This window comes from Empidonax traillii, unplaced genomic scaffold (assembly GCF_003031625.1).
Source record: "Empidonax traillii isolate 1590-97213 ecotype Southwest subspecies unplaced genomic scaffold, ASM303162v1 scaffold309:size1915965, whole genome shotgun sequence".
NCBI classification, from domain to species: domain Eukaryota; kingdom Metazoa; phylum Chordata; class Aves; order Passeriformes; family Tyrannidae; genus Empidonax; species Empidonax traillii.
Window position 1 is genome coordinate 1217669 of NW_020955502.1, and position 22639 is coordinate 1240307.

The following is a 22639-nucleotide window of genomic DNA, read 5'->3' on the forward strand; positions in this document are numbered from 1 at the left end:
GGCTTCTAAAAACATTTTCTAAAGAAATCAAGCCCTTTGGATCAATTCACTCTTATTTCACCAACAGACCTATACCTAGTGCTTTCATCTACGAAAACATGGATAAATGTGACACTGGAATATCCTTGAGCTTTCAGGGTCGAGGGAACACCCGAGCATCACTTTTCCACAGCAAATGTGGGGGCACAGCATTAAACAGAGTCCCCCCCAGTCGCAATTGGAAATGCTGTAAGTGGTCCAGCAGCTCTCTGGGAAGCTAAGTGAGAGGTCGAAGGGAATCATCCCAATCTCAAAGTCCACATCTGACACTTGCATTACAAACACAAGTGTCATGCAAATCCAAGCACATGGGGCACTAATTGGAGCCTTTTTAGTGCTGAGCTGCTCCCAGTCCCAGAGGAATCGGGTGAGGAGCCCCAGGGGAAAGCCAGGAGCAACCTGGTCTGCTGGAAGGTGTCCCTGCCCACGGCAGTGGTGGAATGAGATGGGCTTTGAGGTCATTCACAACCCAAACCATTCCAGGATTCCATGATTCTACTTGAATGCTTTCAGAGGGGAAGGCAGTGATGTCCATCCTAAGGAGGGCATATCCACTGGGTGCTCCCCTGGCTTGCAGAGGTCTCCTGATGCCCTTCCCTGCTCTCCAATCTCTGAAGACAGTTCTGTGGCTCTGCTTTTTGTATTTACCCCATCACCAAGGTGTAGAAGCTTGGGAGTTTAGTTCTTAATAGTGCTAGAGAGAGTTAAGACTATTTTATTTTTTTCTACACGATCCCCCCCTTCCCTGCCGTGTTCTGAGACCTCGCCCTGGCCATCACTACATCTCCACCCCGATTCCTGTTTCTCCCGGTATCTGCCCCTCCTGTGCTCCATGGGGGCTGAGGAGACGCTGTCCTGTGCTCACACAGCCAGATTTAACACCTGGGACAAGAAGGGCTGGATGAGCTGCGACAATCCCTGTAAACCAAAGGTGCTGTGGCATGAGGACGTGTGGCTTCCCAGCACACAGCAGGAATTCTCCGGCTCAGTGTCACGGTTTGATTTCCTACTGTTTTCAGCTTTAACAGTTGGATTGATACAATTAACACGTTTTCATATGCTTTCCTTAAAAAAAAACCCAAAAAAACACCCAACAAAACAAAAAGAAAAAAAAAACCAGAAAGAAAAAAGCTAAAAAAAGATAAACTGCTATTAAAGCTTGTAGGCATTTTATGTCCTAGAATTTATACTGAGAGCTACATAAAAAAAGCGACAAAATGATACAAGTAATCAGGGTGGGGGAGAACCAGTCCTGCAAAATGATTGATAAATCCCTTTATAAGCCAAACAACAATCCTGTTACTTTGCAATTTGATTTTGAAACTTCCAGAATTTCGCAAAGAGCTTCAGCTCTTTAATACATTTGGCAGCTGCGGGTTCTAATCTGACTATTTGTTAATTGCAACGCAGGAAAATAATTATTCCCCGAGTCCTGGGGAGGTGTTGGTGCTGGAAGTGGCGGGGTTGGAGCGGTGCCAGGGTGGGGATGGATGGCTGTGCCGGAGCTGTCGCCCTGTGCCGGGTGCTGCTCTCATTTCGCTGCTCCATTGACGTCACCGGGAGCTTTCAAACCAGCCCCGCACGTCTGGTGAACTCCACAGAACTGGGAGAATGAAAAACCCGCAGCTCATTCACCAGAATGAAAATGAGGTGCTTTTTTTCTCTCTCTCTCTTGTAAAACCTTTGCTGTTTTATTCCTTTTCTTCTGTCCCTTTACCGAGTTTGTGTTTAAATCAATAAACTGTGATTATAACATGTATCAGGGATCAGCCCTGCCCATGGGGTGGGGGAGGGGGGGAAATGAGGGGATCTTTAAGGTCCTTTCCAACCCAAACCAGTCTGTGATTCTGTGATCTATGATAAAAATGCTGAGGAAGGACACTCTTTGTGCTTCCAAAGGTAACAGAATGGCTCTTTCTGCTCTAATTTAGACAGTTTAGGGCTTAATTTCCCAACCCTTATAAAAAACCCCACGTTATCAACACTGTCATATTCCGTTCTGTGTTACAAGCTGGACTTGGTGACCCTGTGGGTCACTTCCAACTCAAGGTAGTCTGTGATTTCATGACTCTATGATTCTATTATTCCATGATTCTGTGATTCTATTATGCCATGACTCTATGACCGTGATTCTGTGATTCCACGATTCTGTGATTCCACAATTCTGTGATTCTGTTGTTCCATGATTCTATGATGGAAGGCTTCAAAATCTTTCTTTTTTATGTGGCTGCCCTGAAAATGAGCAGCAAAGATGCTCCCTGAGCAGTGTCTGGTTTGACACAGCTCGAATCTGGTGGCAGCCAAGCACTGACATCCATCTGCCACAATCCAGAGCTCCCAGGACAGAGCCAGTGGGAATAGGAGGTGGATAACGGTTATAGATTTGTTTTTGCAGTTTGTTGAGAAAGATTTTTAATCTTTGAAAAGTCCTTCTAGGAGTCCTGTCTGCATAAGGAGTGAACACCACGGCTGCTGGTGACAACCCCACGTGACAACCCAGGGCTGAGTAGGATGTCAGCAAGGACGGAAACCTGCAGCAAAAGCCTTTGTTTAGTTCTCAGGGTTAAATTCCGGCTGAGCTTTGGAGCTGGGGAGCAGAGGACAGTGCCTAACATCCATCTGTCCTGCTCTGTGCTGGCAAGGGAGCTCCTACACAGGGTGCACCTGGGTTTATTCTGCGCAGAAGAAACTTGGGCAGAGTAACTGGATGGGAATGTTGCATGGTCCCTGGAATAGCTCTTTCATTATTCCCACGAGCAAAGGGGATAAATTGCAGGGGACTGGCTCAGGGGGAACAGGGAGCTGTTCTCAGGATGGCAAAACTGTAAATCACAAGCTGTGGGGGCTGTAAAAAAAAATAATCACTCAACTTCTGCAATTCTTCGTCGGTAACAAATCCCAGGTCAGTAGGAACCCGAAATTTCACTTCTTAAATTTCACTTATTTCTTCTGTAGAGATGAAACCCCTTTTCCATCGTGTTGTTCACTGTACCAGCTGACTGTCTGAGATTGCCTAATCTGCCAGTGAGTTTGGAGCTAAAAGAAATCTGTATCCCGGTTATTAGCCTCTGGAGAAGAGGTTTATGAAGGAAATCCTGATAAAGCTTTAGAAACAGGAATCTGCATTTCTAAGCCTGCTAAGATGCAAGAGTAGAAAAAGCCCCAGAACTTCCTAGAAAATGCTGAGACCTCTTTTTGCATTCAGAGAATCCCAGAATGGTTTAGGCTGGAAAGGACCTTAAAGCTCATCTCATTCCAACTACCTGCCCTGGGCAGGAACACCTGCCACTAGCCCAAATTGCTCCAAGACCTGTCCAATCTGACCTTGGACACTTCCAGGGATCCAGGGGCAGCCACAGCTTCTCTGGGCAACCTGTGCCAGGGCCTCCCCACCCTCACAGCCAAGAATACCTTCCCACTATCCCATCTACCCCTGCTCTCTGGCAGTGGGAAATTATTCCCCCTTGTCCTGTTTCACCAGGCCCTTGTCCCAAGTCCCTCTCCAGCTCTCTTGGGGCCCCTTTAGGCACTGGAAGGGGCTCTAAGGTCTCCCTGGAGCCTTCTCTTCTCCAGGTGAATACCCCCAGCCTGTCTCCAGAGCAGAGGGGCTCAGACCCTTGGAACACCTCCGTGGCCCCTCTGGACTTGCTCCAGCAGCTCCACATCCTTCTGGACTCATGTGAACCTGGAGAAAGTCAGCACATGGCCTCCTGGTTATTCCTGGATGACCTACCCCAAAGGGTGTTCACAGACACCACCAAAGCCAGGCTGGGGAGCAGCAGCTGCTGACCCACCAGGGCAGCTCCTCCATCCAGGCTCATCCCAACAGGACCAGCACACGGAGGGGTGTGTGCAGCCAGGGAGGGCAGACTGCTGGGACTTGGACAAGTCATGGAGGAGGAGGAGGAGTAACAGACTGGAAAAACAACTTCATGTGTGTGACAGATAGAGATGCACATGAACTTGGCTAAAAAGTCTCCCATCCAAGTGAAGTTATACAGATTATTTCCCTGGAAGTCAAGATAATGAATGGAAATATGGTAATGTAAATACGTCAAGAGCGGCCTCAAACACTCTAACTCTTATCTTCTGCCTTGCAAGACCAGCATGAAAATCCAGCCAGGAACAACTTGAAAAGATACAGCACGAAGAGAAGGGAAAGGTCACTAAATACCAACCCCATTCCTCCACACGCATCCCTCTGTAACCAGCTTCCCAAACAGCCAAAGCAAACACTGCACTGCTTGGAGCCAATTAAATCCCCATTATTTTATTGTTAAAAACTCTGTTTCAGCCAGGCATTGTCTCTGCTGCAGACACATCTCAACAGTGGGTTCTTTGTGCTTCCTACAGGCATTTGTGAGCACAGGAGAAATATTTGGCCTTCTCTTTCTGAATTGTGCCTACAGACTTCTGAGTTATGTCTCTCAAATCTACCTTCTGCATATAAATAATTTCTTTGTTGGAAATTCTGTCTATTTATAGAAGGCTACGGAATTAATACATGAAGACAACCAAAATGTTTGAAGTACATCTAAAGTTATGGCTAAAACCCAGGAAAATCAGGTAGCTTAAAGATAGAGCAGATTTTAATCCACAGCATTGGAGAGTGTTAAATAATCACAGACCAAACCTTGAGTATTTTGAAACTCAATATCAAAATCAAAGTCAGTTCATGTCAGTGAAGTGAGGTGGGGGTCAGTCTCTTCTCACAGGTAACAAGGGACAGAACAAGAGGAAACAGCTTCAAGTTGCAGCAGGGGAGGTTTAGCTTGGATATTTGGGAGTATTTCTCCCTGGAAAGGTTGTCCAGCCCTGGCACAGCTGCCTGGGGAGGTGGTAGAGTCCCCATTCCTGGAGGGATTTAAAAGCCGTTTGGTTGTGGCCCTTGGGGACATGGGGCAGTGGTGGCCTTGGCAGTGTTGGGGGAACAGTCTCAGTGGGCTTTTCCAACCTAAAAGCTTCCATGATTCTGTATGATACCACATTATGAAAAACACCTCCAGCCTCACATCCAACTGCAAACATCTCCACTTGAATCAAGTGAGCTGAAAGAATTAAGGTCAGGGTGGCTGTTCTGCGGCCTGTGGTTATCACCCCTCAGATAAACATGTTTCTATTCCAGCACAAAGATATTCCAAGAGGACCTGCCCCTCTGGCTGCCCTTATACGGGGGGCTGTGGAGCACCTCTGAGATCCCTGTGCTGGCAGCCCGAAGCAGAGCCCTGGGTTTTTGTTCCACCACTTCATATCATGACAGTTTCTGCTCCCCCACCAACACAACACTCATTCTGAATTCAAGAGTTTGAAATCAGCCCTACAAACAAGCACCAACCGTGAATTCCTCTATTTCGCCACCAGGCATTTACAGGGACTGATGTGCTGGTGCAATCCCAACTGCACATAACCATTTTCCATCACCCCAAAACACGCTCCAACGTCCCATACCAGGCAGGGCACAATTGCAGAGGTCTCCTCTCTGCCACCAAAAATCAGTGGTGACCGATGTCCCACATTGTCCAGGTGTGGATAGGAACCACCAGCTCCTCTGTTGAACTCAGAGGAGAACATGGTGCTCCATGGAATCATGGAATGGTTTGGAAGGGACTCTTCATGGGGGTCCCTTCATCCTCTGTCATGGGCAGGGACACCTTCCACTAGATCAGGGTGAAGCTCTAGTTAAAAGAGTTTGCTTATGCATGATGGGACAGCAGAAGAAGAAGCTCAGAGGAAACCCAAACATTTACTAAAGAGGAAAAAAGTGCCTGAATATGCAGTGCAAATGTGTAACAGCAATTAATGAGCCTCAGCCATGATGTGTGCTCTGAACAAGCAACCAAGAGGCTACACAGGTCAGGATTAGCAAGACTCAGTCTAATACTGACTAGGCCAGCATGGGGTGAGGAATATGTTTTATTTCCCCTTGTGCACAGGCGAAGTGAATTTTATAGGATAACCCCATTCCCTCCTTCATAAATCCATATTCTGACAAGGCTCCCTTTGAGCTGTCCACTTTTAATTACCTGAAACTTCACCGACTGATCAGATGGCAATGACCTGTCCCCTGGGCCCATCCCTAGTAAACCTCCCTCTTAGGATTAGGGTGTTGTTCAGTGTTATTTCAGTTCATTTCCAGAGCTGGAATTATTTATATTGCTCTTGCAACCACAGAATGTATTTCTCCTTTCTCCAAATGAAACACTTACTTCCATAACTCCCTCTGCTCTGCACAGACATTCACACTGTCCATAACTAATGTACACAGTCTCTCCTCTTCCTTTCATTTGTAAGTCTGGCAAATCAATTAACACTTCCCACTCCTTTCCTCCTGGTCCCATACTCCTCTGTCTCAGCTTACTAGGGCTCCTCCTCAAGATGAACTTTGTAAATCAAACCAACTCCCCCTGCAAAACATCAAGGGAAAGCCACGGTAAAAATTCCAAGATAGGTCAGTTTAGATTAGAGATTAGGGAGAAATTCTTCCCTGTGAGGAGCTGAGGCCCTGGCACAGGTTGCCCTGAGAAGCTGTGGCTGCCTCGTCCCTGGAAGTGTCCAAGGCCAGACTGGATGGAGCTTGGAGCAACCTGGGCTAGTGGAAGGTGTCCCTGCCCATGGCAGGGAGAGGAATGAGATGAGCTTTGAGTTCCCTTCCAACACAAATCATCCCAGGACTCCATGGTTCTGATACAGGCTCTGCTGAAGAGCAGCAACACCTGCTGCTGTGTCAGGCACAGCCATGGGATCCTCATTTATCTCTGTCCTTCAGACCTGGCACACGTGGGACCTCTTTGGCCGGGGAGGAACCGGTGCTGTCAACACCCCCCGAGCACGGAGCAGCCCCATGAGCCGGCGAGGGGGCACGTGCCATCAGGTCTGTCCTGCAGAAGGACAGGGGGTGTCTGGGCAGTGGTACTGCCGTAGCTCCATGGGCTGGCACCAGCAGCAGCAGAAAGAAGGACCCTGCCGTCCACCCCAGCCCACGGCACAGCGGAGGAAGGGAGATCGCTCACCTCAGCTCTCCAACGATTCATCAGGAAGACATAGCCCTCATTTTATGCAGGGTAATGGCAAACACTGTTGGGGTTTCAATCAAGAAAAGCTCACACCACCGTGACTGGGGTGGTGATTGGGCCCTTGGGAAGGGAGGACAGCCAGCACCACACACAGACAACTCAAGCAACCAGTGGGACCTTCCATCCTTCCTCTTCCTGCCGCCTCTGTGTCTCCAGGGGCCTCCACTGGCTTCCTTTCTGAATGTTTGCTGTCACCAGAGGTCTTCCAACAATATAATAAGGCATTTTTGCTCTTCTCTAAATATTTACCTTTCCATTCTCCTGTCCCTGAAACACCACACACGGCTCTCCTCAAGGAGCAGGCTGTGCTCTGGGGAAAGGAATCTCACCCTCTCATTCCACAGTGCCTTTAAAGGCTCAGAGCCTCAATATTTTCATTAATATATACAAATACTAAGCTATAGGTTCATCCCAGAGCCTAATGCAGAGGTTAAACGATTATAAGCAATAATGAGATTACGTAGAATAAACGCTATGTAAGAGCAGAATATTTCTGTGTATAGGTACGATTACAGAATCAGCATTTGAATATCTAAGATATAAAATTATCTCTATATTCTGTATCCTTAAGGACTACACAGATTATCCACACTAGAAAACCATGTGTATCACACTACCCAATGGTTTCATCACTGAACTCAAACAGCAGGTCTTTACCTATAAAATGCAACCCGTTTTGGTCCCGTCTATCAAACCCAATCCTGCGCCACCCATGGTAGGACACAAGTCTGGAGTTTCCCTCTCCCCTCCCTCTGCCCTACCATGGCCAGATCAGAGCAGAGGCAGCAGCAGCAGCTCCATCTGCTTATTAAAATGCAACAGTAGTTGACAACAGACTGGAGAAGGTGCAGAGGTAGCACCACGAAATCACTCAAGCAAAAGAACGTTTTAGGGACTCATCAATTTTTAAATGAAAATTTCAGTTCATGTACACCTTAGAATGAAAACAACCAAGCACAATACCAAATTTTCCATCCTTTCCCCACCCTTTTCCCACAGCCCCAATTACCAGGTGATTTGTGAGGGTGCGTTGTCAGATCAAAATCTGACCAGGAAAGATCAGAAAAGAAAATATTCACTAAACAACCTGACAATGCCACAGCTCCAGGAACACGCACCCCCTTAATGTTCCCATTCAGCAGCTGCTTTTGACCAAGGTAAAATCACCACTTTCAAGCTCTTCTGCCCACCAGAACTGCTCTGATCCGGACAAACCCATGGAATACTCACCAAATCCACGAATGACGGCGATTAGGTAAAATATTAATATTTAACATCTTCCAAGATGAGACTTCTCTTCTACTCGTCCGAAAATATTCAGTACATTTCCTGCTTATTCCAAACTTGTATCTTTCTGAAGTTGTATCAGTGGCACGGAGATGTTTCCAGGAGTTTTTATTCTTTGTGATTACATGTCAACTCCCATTGCAGGGTGGATGTCACTTTATATACGAATGCAAATGACTTGGCAATCAAAATGTGAGGGTGCATGTGGAACAGCCTCTACGGACTCCCATATTTCTTCATTTCTAGCAGAAGAAAGAAAAAATAAATCTATTTCTGGCAAAACCCTGACTGCAGTTTCCTGCTCTCATTTGTTTAATCCCTTCCAGTGATCCTAAGACAGGGAGGGGGGGAAAAGGCAAGGCTTTTCAAAGCTGGAGAAACATCCCCTTTTTCCTGTTTATCCTTTCCAGGTCATATCCCTCGTTCATTCAGCACCTTCACAGCTGAATCAAAGTTTTCTGACGCTGCAGAAACTCCGCTCCTGGGTCCCTCCTGTGTAACCCAGGGATGGTATTCCCGGGGTGACACGGGTGCAGGCAGCTACGTGGGGACACAGGTCCCCATCCAGGTGAGGTGTTACAGGCAGGAGGGAGCAGGTCTCTGTGGCAAAAGGCCTGGCTTATCCATCCCACCAAACCAGACGCAGCAGCAAAGCTCTCCGAGGGTTTCCAGCTCCCTGCCAGGGGTCATTCTGCACGGAGAGGGGAGAGCTCTGCGCTATTCCTGCCACTCAGGACCGGGGCTGTGTCCCTGGATAGGATCCCTACTGCCTCTCCAGCCCTCCCCAGCCCGGCTCGAGGTGCTGTGCCTGCAGGAGAATCCTCAGAGCAGGTACCTCCGCAGCTGCGACCTCGCCCCGATGAGCGACAGCAGATTTGTGAATCTCTGCATAAAATGGAATTTTACAAGATTTACATCTAAATCCCGCCGCTAAACATCAAACCCGGCACAGCTCCCTGGTGCATCCCGACGTCAGGGGGTGGGTGGTGGGAAGACGGGGAGCAGCTCCCAAAATCCTGCCCCCACCACGCACCTCCGCCGGAGCCCGAGCCGGGGACGCGCAGCCGGGGAGGGGATCCAGGGATAAAGGGAGAGCTGGAGAAACAGAGGAGAATGAAAGCGCTTCCAGCGGCGACAGTGCCATGGACCGGGAAGGCTGGAAGGGATCTGCCCACGCGTCCCTGCCCAGGCTGCACCTCCGCCCACCCGCACCTTGCGGGGGCGAGGGAGGGGGACGCTAATGGGGCCGGGCTGGATGCGACACTTCCTCCTGCCTGGGAAACAAAAAGTTCAATGTCAAGGAATGCGCAGGAGGCACCGGCAAATTTTGCCTTCGCTGGATTTTTTTTTTTCCTGCCGCTGAAGTCCCCAGACATTTCACCTTGACAACCAAGGGAAGGGATTTTATCATCAGCTGAAATCAAAGGCATCGGAAACCTATAAACGGGATTTCTATAGGTGATGTATACATGGGATTTCTATGCGTGTCAAATGGGCTTTACATTTCATTAGAGCCATAAGTGATGCTTAACATTCTCTACCCGCAGGGGAGGGGGTGCCCAAAGCAGCAGGAGGGACCAGCACAAGACCAGCAGCCCAGGGCACAGAGCAGGGAATTGTATCCCACAGCTCTCTGAGGATCCATAAACCAAGACCTGAAACCTGCCAGCCCACCCCGCCCTGCAGTTAACTCCCAACTAGAAAGGGGAATGAGGAACTGTTTTAGTAATTAAGATGTCAAATCCAATTTCAAAATACACGGAAAGGAGGAGACTGGCAGTGTCATTCCATCCAAACTCAAAACTCCTGTCGCCTGCACTGACACAGTCAGAGCTGAGAAAAGAGTCTTCCAGACTGGAAGACTCTTTTAAGCTTCTCTTCTGTAATTGTGGATGAAACATGAAACCATATTTGTATTCTATTGACATTAAAAAAATATTTAAAAAGGGGCAACTCAGAAGTATAAGAAGAAAGTGAAGCCAGAGTACAGATAATCAATACACTGACAGTTTGCACCTTTCATTTGCTTTGCTGCACCTCCACTTGTGGTAATTTGGTTTGAAAGGACCCAGTTTTACACACAGTGGCAAATGATTTTGTGTAGACCACAGAATGATGCATCTTATATAAGAAAAAGTCCCCAAACATACATGGATGGACATAAATATACAAATACACAAGCATGCAAATCATAGAAACCCAGAAGGGTTTGGGGTGGGAGGGACTTTAAAGCCCATCTCATTCCATCCCCTGCCATGGGCAGGGACACCTTCCACTAGCCCAGGTTGCTCAGAGCCCTGTCCAAGCTGGCCTTGGACACTTCCAGGGACGGGGCAGCCACAGCTGCTCTGGGCAACCTGTGCCAGGGCCTCACCACCCTCATGGGGAAGCATTTCTTCCCAATGTCCCACCCAACGCTGCCCTCTGGCAGTAGGAAGCCATTTCCCCTTATCCTGACACTCCCCTCTCCATGCCTGGAACAAAAAAACCCCAGGTTGTCCCCCTGGAATGAACATCTGCCATGCTGGCCATGAACATGATCCAAATTCTTCTTGGTGAAAAAGTCAAAATTAACTCCCTGCTAATTTGGTAACAGACAGCTCCAGGCACTGTTGCGTCTGTTCTATCCCACCACACTGAGACTGTGCATTTTCCCTCCCCATTTCCACTTTTATGGCACCTCCCTTCACGAGTCTGACCTTTCCCTTCATCCAGCATCCTGAACTTGATGTGGCTAATTGCAGGGAACAAGGCAGTAATCAAACAGTGGCTGGGTGGGAAGGATAATAACTCATTCTCTTGGTTTTTTCTCCTAGAGCTTCTCAGACAGTTGAATAATTATCCTCCACTAAAGACCCAACTGAAAAACCAGCAATTGCAGTATCAACATGACATAAATGAATGTAACTCTCAGGGCTGTGATCAGAACCCACTGCTCCCTCACTTCTGGGCCTGTGCACTGCTGAGTGCCCTCCCTCCTACTCCCACACACTTCAAAAAACCATCAAATTGTTCATTTTGATCTTCAGCCACATCTACATATTTAATATATTTATTAATTAGCGGCTAAAGTGGCTTTGCAAGCCCTAGTAATGATTAGCCCTACTCCCACCAGGCCCTCCTGGTAGCCCCAGTATTGATGTTCCTCCAGGGAAACTTCAACTGCTTTGTGAAAGATTGCACAGACTCTTCAAAAAAACGGGAAAACCAGCCCTGAACATTTATTTTTTCCACATCTTTCAGCAAAGTTACATAATGCAGCTCCTGCACAGCCGACCCCGCTCTCCTGCTGCCTTGAAACACTGCAGGCCCTTCAGCACCTCAGTATTCCCTCAATCAACAGCAGGTCGCTGTGAAAGCCCGGGAATGTTCCCTGTCCTAGGAAGGCACAGCCTGAAAAGTATCAGCTGATATTTTGGATATTTTTGAGACAAACCAGAATTGGGGCGTATCAAAATAATCCTGTTGGATGCTCTCTCTTTCCAGATTAAAAGACTCTACACTAATTACGCAAGGGAATTCTGGGGGGTTCACCCCAGATAATTAAGCACCAAATGTTTAGAGGCATATTGTGGCTCTCTCCTCCTTGCTAATAGTGACATAATCAGGATAACCTGCAAACATCCCAGGTGATCATCGAAAAGCATGAAAACCACCCCAAAAAGGACTTTTCCTCTGCTGCTCATGGATTGTATTGTCTGTTTTTCAGAGCAGCATTGATCCTTTTCCCAATATTTAAATTGTTGGGGTCTTTTTGCCACATGCCAAGGCCACAGGCTGCTCTGGGGAGCACAGAGGTATTTATTGATTTGAGAAGGATGTATTGCTTATGCTCCAAAGCAGCTCCTCAGCCATGCAGCAGCTTTTCATTCATTCCTTCTCTCTGGCCACACTGATTCAGAATGATCAAACACTAATTTGCAATTCTAATTTTCTCCCCCCTCCCAAACAAGCTGCCCAAGAGCTCCAGTATCATTAAACTGCCAACCTTTACATTAAACAACACTACTTTCCATGTAATACTGAGAAATATACTTAATTAAGAAATGAGATCATAAAACATAGACCCACTCGACATAATTAGCTCATCAAATATAATTTTCAGATAATCTATTTTTCCTGAATTCTGGAATTCTAGTCAGCAAATAATAAGCTGTCCCTGCTCTAAGGTAACTTGGAACCTGCAGGTAATTTGGGGTGCCAGGAAATTCCCAGCTCCAAACCTGGGTCTCCTGCAGACTCTTCTGCAAAATGTATGTGCCAGAGACCTCTCAGGGATACCGGGGTAGGATGAGCCAGGTGTTGGACTGCAGAAGGCACACGTTCATTTGGGACAGGATCACTGAACCTCCTGCCAGTGCAAATGAGGCTGTTTCACTGTCAACTCAACTATTTGGGGCTCATTTCCCCCCAGGGTGCAGTCCCTGCCCCTCTGCCAGGGGTATTTCAGAGATGCTGAAAGTGAGTCATTGAATCATTGAATCCCAGAAGGCTTTGGGTTGGAAGGGACCTTAAAGCTCATCTTATTCCACCTCCTTCTACTATCCCAGGTTGCTCCAAGCCCATCCAACCTGGCCTTGGACGCTTCCAGGGATGGGGCAGCCACAGCTTCTCTGGGCAACCTGTGTCAGGGTCTCACCACCCTCACAGGGGAGAATTTCTTCCAAGTATCTCACCTAACCCCGCCCTCTGGCAGTGGGAAGCCATTCCCTGTGTCCTGTCCCTCCAGATCCTTGTCAAAGGTGCCTCTCCAGCTCTCTTGGAACCTCTTTAAGCACTGGAAGGGCTCTAAGTTGTCCCTGGAGCTTTTCCTTCTCCAGGTGAACACCCCCAGCTCTTCCAGCCTGGCTCCAGAGCAGAGGGGCTCCAGCCCTCAGAGCATCTCCGTGGCCCCCTCTGGACTCATTCCAGAATGATGGGCATCCTCATGTTGTCTTACAGAGCTCTGGGTAAATACTGCGTGGAGATGGCAAAAGCACTTGATGTTTTTCAAAAATGGCATCACTAAAAGTCATTTGGCAGCAGGAAACTGCAGTTTTTGGAGTGATGCTCTCAATTTACCCTCAATCTGTCCTCCACAAACACAAACCTGAAGTGCCCCCCAGGACGATTCATCTTTTCAAAGCAGACACTTCACCTCCATCTTTCTCACCAACACTTTCCTTACCCGCTTCCCATAAATAAAACCATGTTTTCAGATGGGTACCACTCAAGCCAAGGAACTTAACGTGGAAGAGGAGGCGTTTCATAGCAAACAGTTCACACAAAGGGGCTAAATCTGAGAGACAGAGCCCAGAGAGCCACCAGTGATGCACCAGACTGGGCTGGGTAAGTGGGAGAGAGTCAGAGCGAGCCTGTGCAAGAAGCAGAGGAAACTAAAACAAGGGTGAAAAAAAGAAGGAAAAATCATCTTGCTGATCCTCAATCCACCCTGCAACTTCCCAGTGAAGGCTCCTGACAAGTTTCCAGCAGAACACAGAACATAACAAAATGAATCAACAACGGCAGTTGGTTTGAGCAAACCGAGAGCAGCCTTCTCCACAACCGTCTCCAAGGGGTCTCAGCACTCACTTAGTTGGCAATTAATTAGTGGGAGAGTTTTTATCTATTTTATATCAACAGCATATATATGTGATGACATCTTTACAGTACACACTTATGAGGAGCACACCAAAGCCTCAGCGCTGGAAAGGAGAGGCACGCAGAAGTGCCTGCACTGAGCAGGTTTCCATCTGGATTAGATTTTGATCTCCCATTTTATTGCATCTTTAGGGAGGTTTAATTTTATGTTCCACTTTGGCTACTTCCAACCTCTAAAGCTTTCGCAGAGCAATTTGTGCAGAAGCTGCTGCAGGGGATGTGAGTTCCCACAGCAAGTGACTACTGCAAACCCCAGCACCATTTATCTGATGGAAACACAAACTACCAGAAACTTTATCCCTGAAAGGAAATTTATTTACTCTTGATGCTCCACATTTTTGGAAAGCAGTTGCTGTATTACCTCAGACAGGGAAGGAGCACTGATGGCTCCTCTCTGGATGAAATTAAATGAAATAACAGGGGAAAAGGGCTGTAATTCATAGAATCACAGAATCATTCAGGTTGGAAAAGGCTTCCGATATCATCATGCCCAATCTGTGCCCCATTCCCACCGTGTCATCCAGCCCAGAGCACTGTCACATCCAGACGTTCCTTGGACACCTCCAGGGATGGGGACTCCACCACCTCCCTGGGCAGCCTCCTCCAATGTCTAACAATCCCTTCCATGAACAAATTCCTCCTGATGTCCAGTTTGAACCTTCCCTGGCACAGCCTGAGGCTGTTTCCTCTGCTCCTGTTCCTTATTCCCTGGGAGCAGAGCCCAACCGCCACCTGGCTCCACCCTCCTGTCTGGGAGTGGGAGAGCAGAAAGGTCCCCCCAGAGTCTCCTTTTCTCCAGGCTACAAATTCTTTGTGGATCAGAATACCATCACCTGTAAGCAGACTAATTATTAGAGATGAGACATCTCAGAGTAACACATGGAGCATCGTGAGGCTTCCCAAGCTTTCCAAGCTGTGACTCTGGGTCCCCCCTCCATCAGTGCAGCCATCTGGAAAAGCAGATGTCGAACAAACACCCGATGCCGGCACGCTTTTCCATCTTCCCACTCCCTGCTGCAGGCCAGAAGAAAATCTCAGCCCCACACCAGGCTTGGTGTTTCCTGGATGAGTAATAAACCTCCACAAACACAGCCCTGGGCGCTGACGTGGGATTTTTAACCGTCAGCATCTAAAGCTGAACTTGGATCCATAAAGAAACGGATCTCCAGACGGGATCCAAGGATCAGGGTGATGGGTGGGAAGGCACTCAACAGCCACGAGCCTCTCTGGCTTTCCTAGACCTCATCCACAGCACAGGTTTATAAGGAATGAAATAACTGCCTCTGTGATACAGGTTATAACATCCCAACTTCTAACCCTCAGCACTTTTTCCGTGTCTCCAACCCTTGCAGCCGTAGTTCTCAAGAGCTTTCACATCTCCTTGAGTGAAGAAGGGGTATTTTTACATGATGGCATTTTGTGTTAAAACAAGCAGATGACAATTTCAGCGCAGTACTTAAGGAGCTATTTCCTGACAGGAGACAGGGGAAGCAGCAGTTTCCTCAGGCACTCAGATTGCTCCTTTCTGCTCTCTCCCCTAATGTTAACTCCCATCATGCTCTCAAGTTCCTTGGAGTACAAATCCATCTGCATGAAAATATTTTAAAATATTTCCTATTACATCTGATTTCGTGACAGGGAGGAAGACCCAGAACAGGCAGGAAAATTTAATCACATTCTCCACAGGCTTCCTCACTTAAGCAAGTGTTCTACATCCACCGTGACCATGGCGATCCCAAGTGAACCCCATCAGGAAAAGCTTCCAAATCTTTGCAAATGTGCCACTAAGCACTTGTTTGGAGGTGAAATGGCCACCACCAGCTCCTGAAAGCTGTTTGGTCACAGCACAGCCTCTCATCCATCTCCAGGTGTCACATCCTTGGAGCAGCCAAACAGAGGGAACACAAGGACACAAGCAGTTGGGGCAGGAGAGAGGGAAGGGTCTGCAGATCTAAGGACAAAGCTCTTCATCTACTCTTAACAAATACTACAATCCCTGATTTTCACTATAAGATGATAATACAATGTCTTGAACCAAGGAAGGTTGAGAATTTTCAGTTTCTCCAACCCCTTCTGAAAACTAAGACATCTAAAATAATACTAAAAAAAAAAAACAAAACTGAAAACTAACCAGTGTTGAGATTTTACTTAATACATCATTTGGATGATGAGGTTGGATGAGGCTTGGAGCAACCTGGTCTAGTGGGAGATGTCCCTGCCCATGGCACAGGGTGGGACAAGATGAGCTTTAAGGTCATTCCCAACTCAAACCAGTCTGTGATTCTATTTCTTTGGAATACAGAAACTCCCCTCTCAATTATGTATTACATTGGTGTAACAAAATCTAACATATATTGGCAATAGTTATTTTTTCATATTGATACAACTCTCATTTCAACTTCCAGCAGCAGATTAACACACATCTCTATGCACCCATCCAAGCCAGGAAATGTTGGCCTGCTCAAAACTGTGAAAATTCAGAACTGCTCTAATTTTTAAATAATTTGAAAACAGCGAATGTGCCAGAACGTTTCCCAAAGTCAGCTGCCCACAGCTTTGCCATTAAAAGCCTGGGACACAGAACAGCTCACAGAAATACAGACAGCACAGGGCAAGAGTTTGCTCTGGGCCAGGACCAGGGTAAGCTCCAGGGGGGCTCAGGCGTGCTGTGGGTACTTCTGTCTCCTCTCAGGATGGACATGAACATGTTGGAGTGAGCCCAGAGGGCGCTTAAGATGATCAGAAGGATGGAGCAGCTCTGCTGTGAGGAAAGGATGTGAGAGCTGGGATTGTTCAGCCTGGAGAAAAAAAGCTTTGGGGTGACCTAATTGTGGCCTTCCAGGACCTGAAGGAGCCAACAGGAAAGATGGAGAGAGACCATTTACAAGGTCTGGAGGGACAGGACAAGGGGGAATGGCTTCCCACTGCCAGAGGACAGGGTTAGGTGGGATACTGGAAAGGAATTCTTGGCTGTGAGGGGGGTGAGGCCCTGGCACAGGTTGCCCAGAGAAGCTGTGGCTGCCCCATCCCTGGGAGTGTTCAAGGCCAGGTTGGATGGGGCTTGGAGCAACCTGGGCTAGTGGCAGGTGTCCCTGCCCATGGCAGGGGGTGGAACTAGAGGATCTTGAAGGTTCTTTCCAATCCTATTCTGTGACTCTGTGAGTCTATGAAATAGATATGTATGTATTAAACTATGTGCAATGTCACTTCTCTTTCAAAGTGTTGTCATAATGCCAAACCTCAGTAGCATAAATGCATGTTTTCTGTGGGGCTTTGGCAGAGCTCACACTCTTGGATAGTGAGATTCCCTGGTTCCCTGCAAAGCCTTTACTGGGAAAACTCACAAATTTCACCTTGTTCAGAGAGAGTGATGCTTTGGGGGTTGTTAAACCCCGAGTCCAATCCCCTGGGAGAAGCAGCGAGGTGGGTGAGGTGTGTGGGTTCTGTAACACACACTGGCATCCCCCAAGGCTGCCCTACCCTGGGAATTCGATGCTTTTCCACTGCTGGAAATAATGGCAGGGAAATGAGCATTACCTGGGCTAACACCCTCTGTACTGCAAATGATGGAAAAGCCTTCAGGGCTCCTCTAAACGACAGGTGGGGGCACCTGCTCACCTGAAGCTGATCCTCATTCTGTCTTTGAAGCTGCTCTGTTGGTAATAAAAGCAGATATTCCTTCAAATTCTGTCTGATTATACCTGTTTTCCAAGTAGGTTCCACCCAGACAATAAACTTAAAAAATAAAAATTAATAATTACTTTACAAGTCCCTCTCCAGCTCTTATGGAGCCCCTTTAGGGCTTCCTGGATGACCCGTGGTATATGATGAAAAAGAACAGTTTGAAGCCCTTTGAGAGCCTTACTCATGTATCTCAGAATAGTCCCCGTCGCAGCTCGGCATCGTGAGTGGATATATTTAACTGTTACTCCTTATCACTTACGTTCCCTACCCTCTAAATATCATCTCAGGAACAGGGAGAAGACAAGCTCTTTCTAAAGGTTTCCAAAATCCCCTCCAGCTCCAGTCACACAAAAAACTTTTGGGCTTTGGCATCTGGACTCTTTCCAATTTTCTTGCCCATTACTACAGTTTTCAAGCCAATTTATATTGCTCCCATTTCTCTGACAGAATTGATTTTCAGAGAAATGGGCAAGGAATTGGGAAATATCTCCCCTTGGCACTGCTCTGCCCTTCTTCACATCTCATCTGCTAAAGGCAGACTTGTTACACCTGACAGTAGAGATCCATAAAAATATGTCTACCCAAAATCATGGAATCCTGGACTGGTTTGGATCGGAAGGGACCTTAAAGCTCCTCTTTTTCCACCCCTGCCATGGGGTGGAAACCTGCCATGGGCAGGGACACCTTCCACTCACATGCTCCAAGCCATGTCCAACCTGGATTTGGACACTCCCAGGGATGGGGCAGCCACAGCTACTCTGGGCAACCTGTGCCAGGGCCTCCCCACTCTCACAGCCAAGAGATTCCAATATCCCATCTAAATCTTCTCTCTTTCAGTTTACAACCACCAGCCCTTGCCCTCTCATCATCTGCCCATTTAAAAAGTGTAAAACCACACTGACTTTCTTTATCTAACATGGAAACAAAGCTCCATGTAAAAACAGAGCTGCAGTTTGAATTAGCAGGTGTATTATTATACCTGCAGATGCTGCTGCAGCACCACATCTTCTTCCAGGAGCACTTGGCACACCTGCACCAAAGCGTCCCCACTGAGCCAGGGTGACAACACCTGAGATATCAGAACTGGTACACTGACACTACAAGCTCCATGAACCCAAACAGCAAGTTGAGAAAAACAGAAGTTTTTCCCAGTTTCAGGAATACGCGAAGCCAGGTGTTGTTAGAAAAAGGTTCCACCTCCCAACACTTCTCTCTCCTGGGAGCCTGGTGATGGCAATCTCTTACAGGAAACATTGGATGCAAGAGAAGTGCAGTGCATTTGTTTCCTTGGAAACAAACCCTTTCAACCTCCACCGTGCACACAATCTTAAGCAAAAGAAAACTCTGTAATTAGGCCCAAGGTCTGGTTATTTTTAGACAGCAAAATGTTAAATCACAACTATTTTATTAGTAATAGAACCCAATGAAAACACATTTGTCTCAATTATTTGAGCCGTAAGTCTTTTTATGAACCCAAACAATAAACCCACTGAATTGTGCTAAGATATGTAATTGCTTGCCCATTTAAAGAGAATATAAATTGGTAGATTTGGATTCACTTATGCTCTGCATCAGGGTTAAAAGGAAACCTCTAAGTGCCAAACAAACCTGAAACAATAAGGAGGTAACATTTATTCGTTCACTGAGGGTTGGACTTGATCTTGGAGGTCTTTCCCAACCTTAATGATTCTATAATTTAGGAGAGTTTAAAACCTTGAATAAGCATTAACATGCTGTTGGCACCTCTTGTAAGCAACATCTGGTCTCAAAGGCTGCAGCACCTGCAGGTACCTTGCAAGGACTTTACTCCAGCTCCATAATAAGCACCAACTTATGCCCAAATACCGTTTGCTCTTCAATAAACCCTTGCATTAAACTCAACCTAACAATCCTTGATTGACAGACCTTTCCCTGGAGGGATTTCAAAGCCATGTGGATGTGGCACCTGGGGACATGGGGCAGTGGTGGCCTTGGCAGTGCTGGGGGATGGTTGGATTCCATGGTCTCAGAGGGCTTTTCCAACCTAAATGATGCCATGATTCCATCCACAACGTGAGAACAGTTTGAGAATCAAAACCCCACAGTCAGAGGGAGTAGGTAGATTCTTTCACTGGAAATGTAAATATGGCCTGAGGAACTGAGATAGAAGAAATTGGGTAGTTTAGCTGAAAATACACTGGCCAGATCTATTCTTCTTATGATTCCTTGGTGGATTTAACTATAGAAAATCTCCATATCCTTTCAATTAAAAAGAAGCCAATTGAATTCTACACAAAACATTTTGAAAATATAAATGGAAAATAGTTATTGATTAAATCTTACTGTAAAATTGATATTTTTTCCTGAAAAATATTTAAAAGAATTACAGAATTATTTCTTCCATAAATCTGTAATTTTACATCATTCTCTAATTTTATTGTTAAGTTTTATACTTTCATAAATTATGGGGTGTTTTTGCTGTGCACTCAGCATAAAAATATTATTTCTGTATATTCTACTACTGGGCTATTGGGGAAATAGATCTGTAAAAACAAGATTTCCAAAATTAAAAACAGTATTAAAAACAAAATTAAAAAGAAGATAAAAAATCCTTAAAAACAAGACTTACAAAATCCCAACCTCGTGTTTCAAACAGCAAAACTGAACCCAGGACTGAACTGTTTCACAGCCCTTAACTCGTATTTGTTGTTCTCTGGAGATTCTCTCACTGGCTTTGGATAGATTTTCCTTTTCCTTGTATAAATGTTTCCAAATGAGAAACATTTATTCTCTGACCACCCCATCTTTTGGATTAAACACTACACTGCAAGAGTGTTTTTCCACCATAAATAGAGTGATTTTCAAGGAAAAGAAGCGTCACGACACTTGTGAGTTGAACCAGTTTAGCAGACAGAGGTATGTCACAGAAAAGGGAATTTTAGGGCTTTTATGGACAAAGATAATTGTGTTTAATATTGAATACGCACTTAAATTTCTTGCTGAAACAGAGTTTTAATCTCTTCGTGACCAATACACTGCTCTGAGAAGAATCACAGCTATGGAGAGGAGTCAGTGGATAAATCTGGAATGACCATTTGAGAATGCAAGGTTCTGTCCTGAAACATTACATTTTCTTACGTGTCCAGACTGTACTTTAAAAGGAAATAATTGTGCTGTAGTTGGAACATGTGCTCTTGAATTATTCACATAAAGTCAGAAGCAGATCATCTATTAGACTGGAGTGGGCAACCACCCTCTGGGGGAAGAACGTTTTTCTAAAATCCAACCTAACCCTGCCCTGACACAACTTCAGGCCATTCCCTGGGGTCCTGTCCCTGGTCCCCACAGAGCAGAGATCAGTGCCTGCCCCTCCTCTCCCCCTCCCCAGGAAGTTGTAACTGCAATGAGGTCTCCCCTCAGTCTCCTCCAGCTGAACAGCCCAAGTACCCTCAGCTGCTCCTCACTCGGCTTCCCCTCAGGGCCCTTCCCCATCTTCATGTTCCAGTCCTGCTTTATGTCCAGTGTGTTGGGATCTCACCGCTTGAAGCAAGAAGCGGCAGATAACCCAAAGGGATGACCTTCCCCAATGCCCAGATGTGACCATACAGGTGGCACCCACACACTCCCACCCCAGCTGAAACCCCAATTATTGCTGCACTGTGGGATACAGCAGCACTTTCCCCCGAAGAGCAGCTTGGATATTAAATTTTCTCTCCATTCTGAAAGCAACTGGCACAACAACAGAAAATTCAGAGACGGTTCTGGTCTCCTAAAGGAGACAATTCAGAGCTGATAGATGGCACTCCTTTGGCTGCCTAAGGAATGCTTCATTAGATGTGCAGCTCAGCTCCCACTGTTCACAGAGAAAAGATTCTCTTATTTAGAGTGGAGTTGGATCCTAATATCCTGTCTCTTCTCTCCATCTCCTCCTAAACAATGGCTGTACACAGCTCTGCACACTGCACAGACACAATCTACCTGCTGAGACAGAAAATTGCCCCAGTTGTCACCGAATTACATAGGCTGGGAAGCAGCTGGTGTGAAAACCATCTTGTTGTGAATGATAGGATGCTGAGCTGCCTAATGTTTGTCATTCCTCCAGTCTCTAGGGAAGATTTGATTCTTTGCTGCCACAGATGACTTCACATTACGGATGAAAAAGAAGGGAGGTCATGTTAGAAGTCAAAGTCATGTATATGTAGTGGAGGGCAATGTGGACCACAGAAACATCCCTTGTGGGAGCACAAGGAGCAAAACCAGTCTGTCTCAAGATGATTAAGCAATTGGAGTTGCCTCTCTTCCAGATCTCAGGAAAAGATTCCCTGAGGGTGGTTGGGCACTGCACAGGCTCCCCAGGGCAGTGATCACAGCACCAAGGCTGCCAGAGCTCAAGGAGTGTTTGGACAACACTCTCAGGGACAGAGTGGGATTGCTGGGGTGTCTTGGGCAGGGCCAGGAGTTGGACTCGATGATCCCTGTGGGTCCCTTCCAACTCAGCATATTCCATGATTCTTGCACATATGGGTACTGGCCAATTTTTCTGTGGTGATCCAAAAGCTCCACTAAAATCTCAAACAGGAAAATCAGAAAATGTGGTTTCTCTACTCAAAAGAGCATTTCCAGGGGTGACAAGACTCAGTTGCAAAATTATCCCTGAACCTGGGAGAACAGAAACTCAGATTGAACCTGATTTTCTCTGAGTCCCCCATATGAGAAGCACATCTGGAAGACATTACCCTCTTATATTGGTGTGTTTAGACTTAAGAATTGGACAAAATGGTTTCTAAGCCAGTGAATGTATATTTTTTTTTCACTTGAAGAGCAACTGGCAATCTTCTGTCTGCTATTAGGTGGAAATTGTATCTCGTTAATAGAATCAGAAACAAACAAGTTGAATGTCATTTCTGCTCACGAAAACAGTAACATATAGATTAATG

General features: G+C 46.5%; 1 protein-coding gene across 3 annotated transcripts in view; it reads right to left on the bottom strand.

The window, feature by feature from the left end:
* PDE4B (phosphodiesterase 4B) overlaps positions 1–22639 on the bottom strand; it is a 173526-nt gene that overhangs the window by 81244 nt on the left and 69643 nt on the right. The window contains exon 1 of one of the 3 annotated variants that reach the window (XM_027891115.1): positions 8343–8468. The exons of the other annotated variants lie outside the window; for them this stretch is intronic. Coding sequence (XP_027746916.1) covers positions 8343–8389 — 47 coding nt within the window. The 5' untranslated portion in view covers positions 8390–8468. Of the gene's footprint in view, positions 1–8342; positions 8469–22639 lie in introns of those variants that run through there. 3 annotated transcript variants of the gene reach the window in all.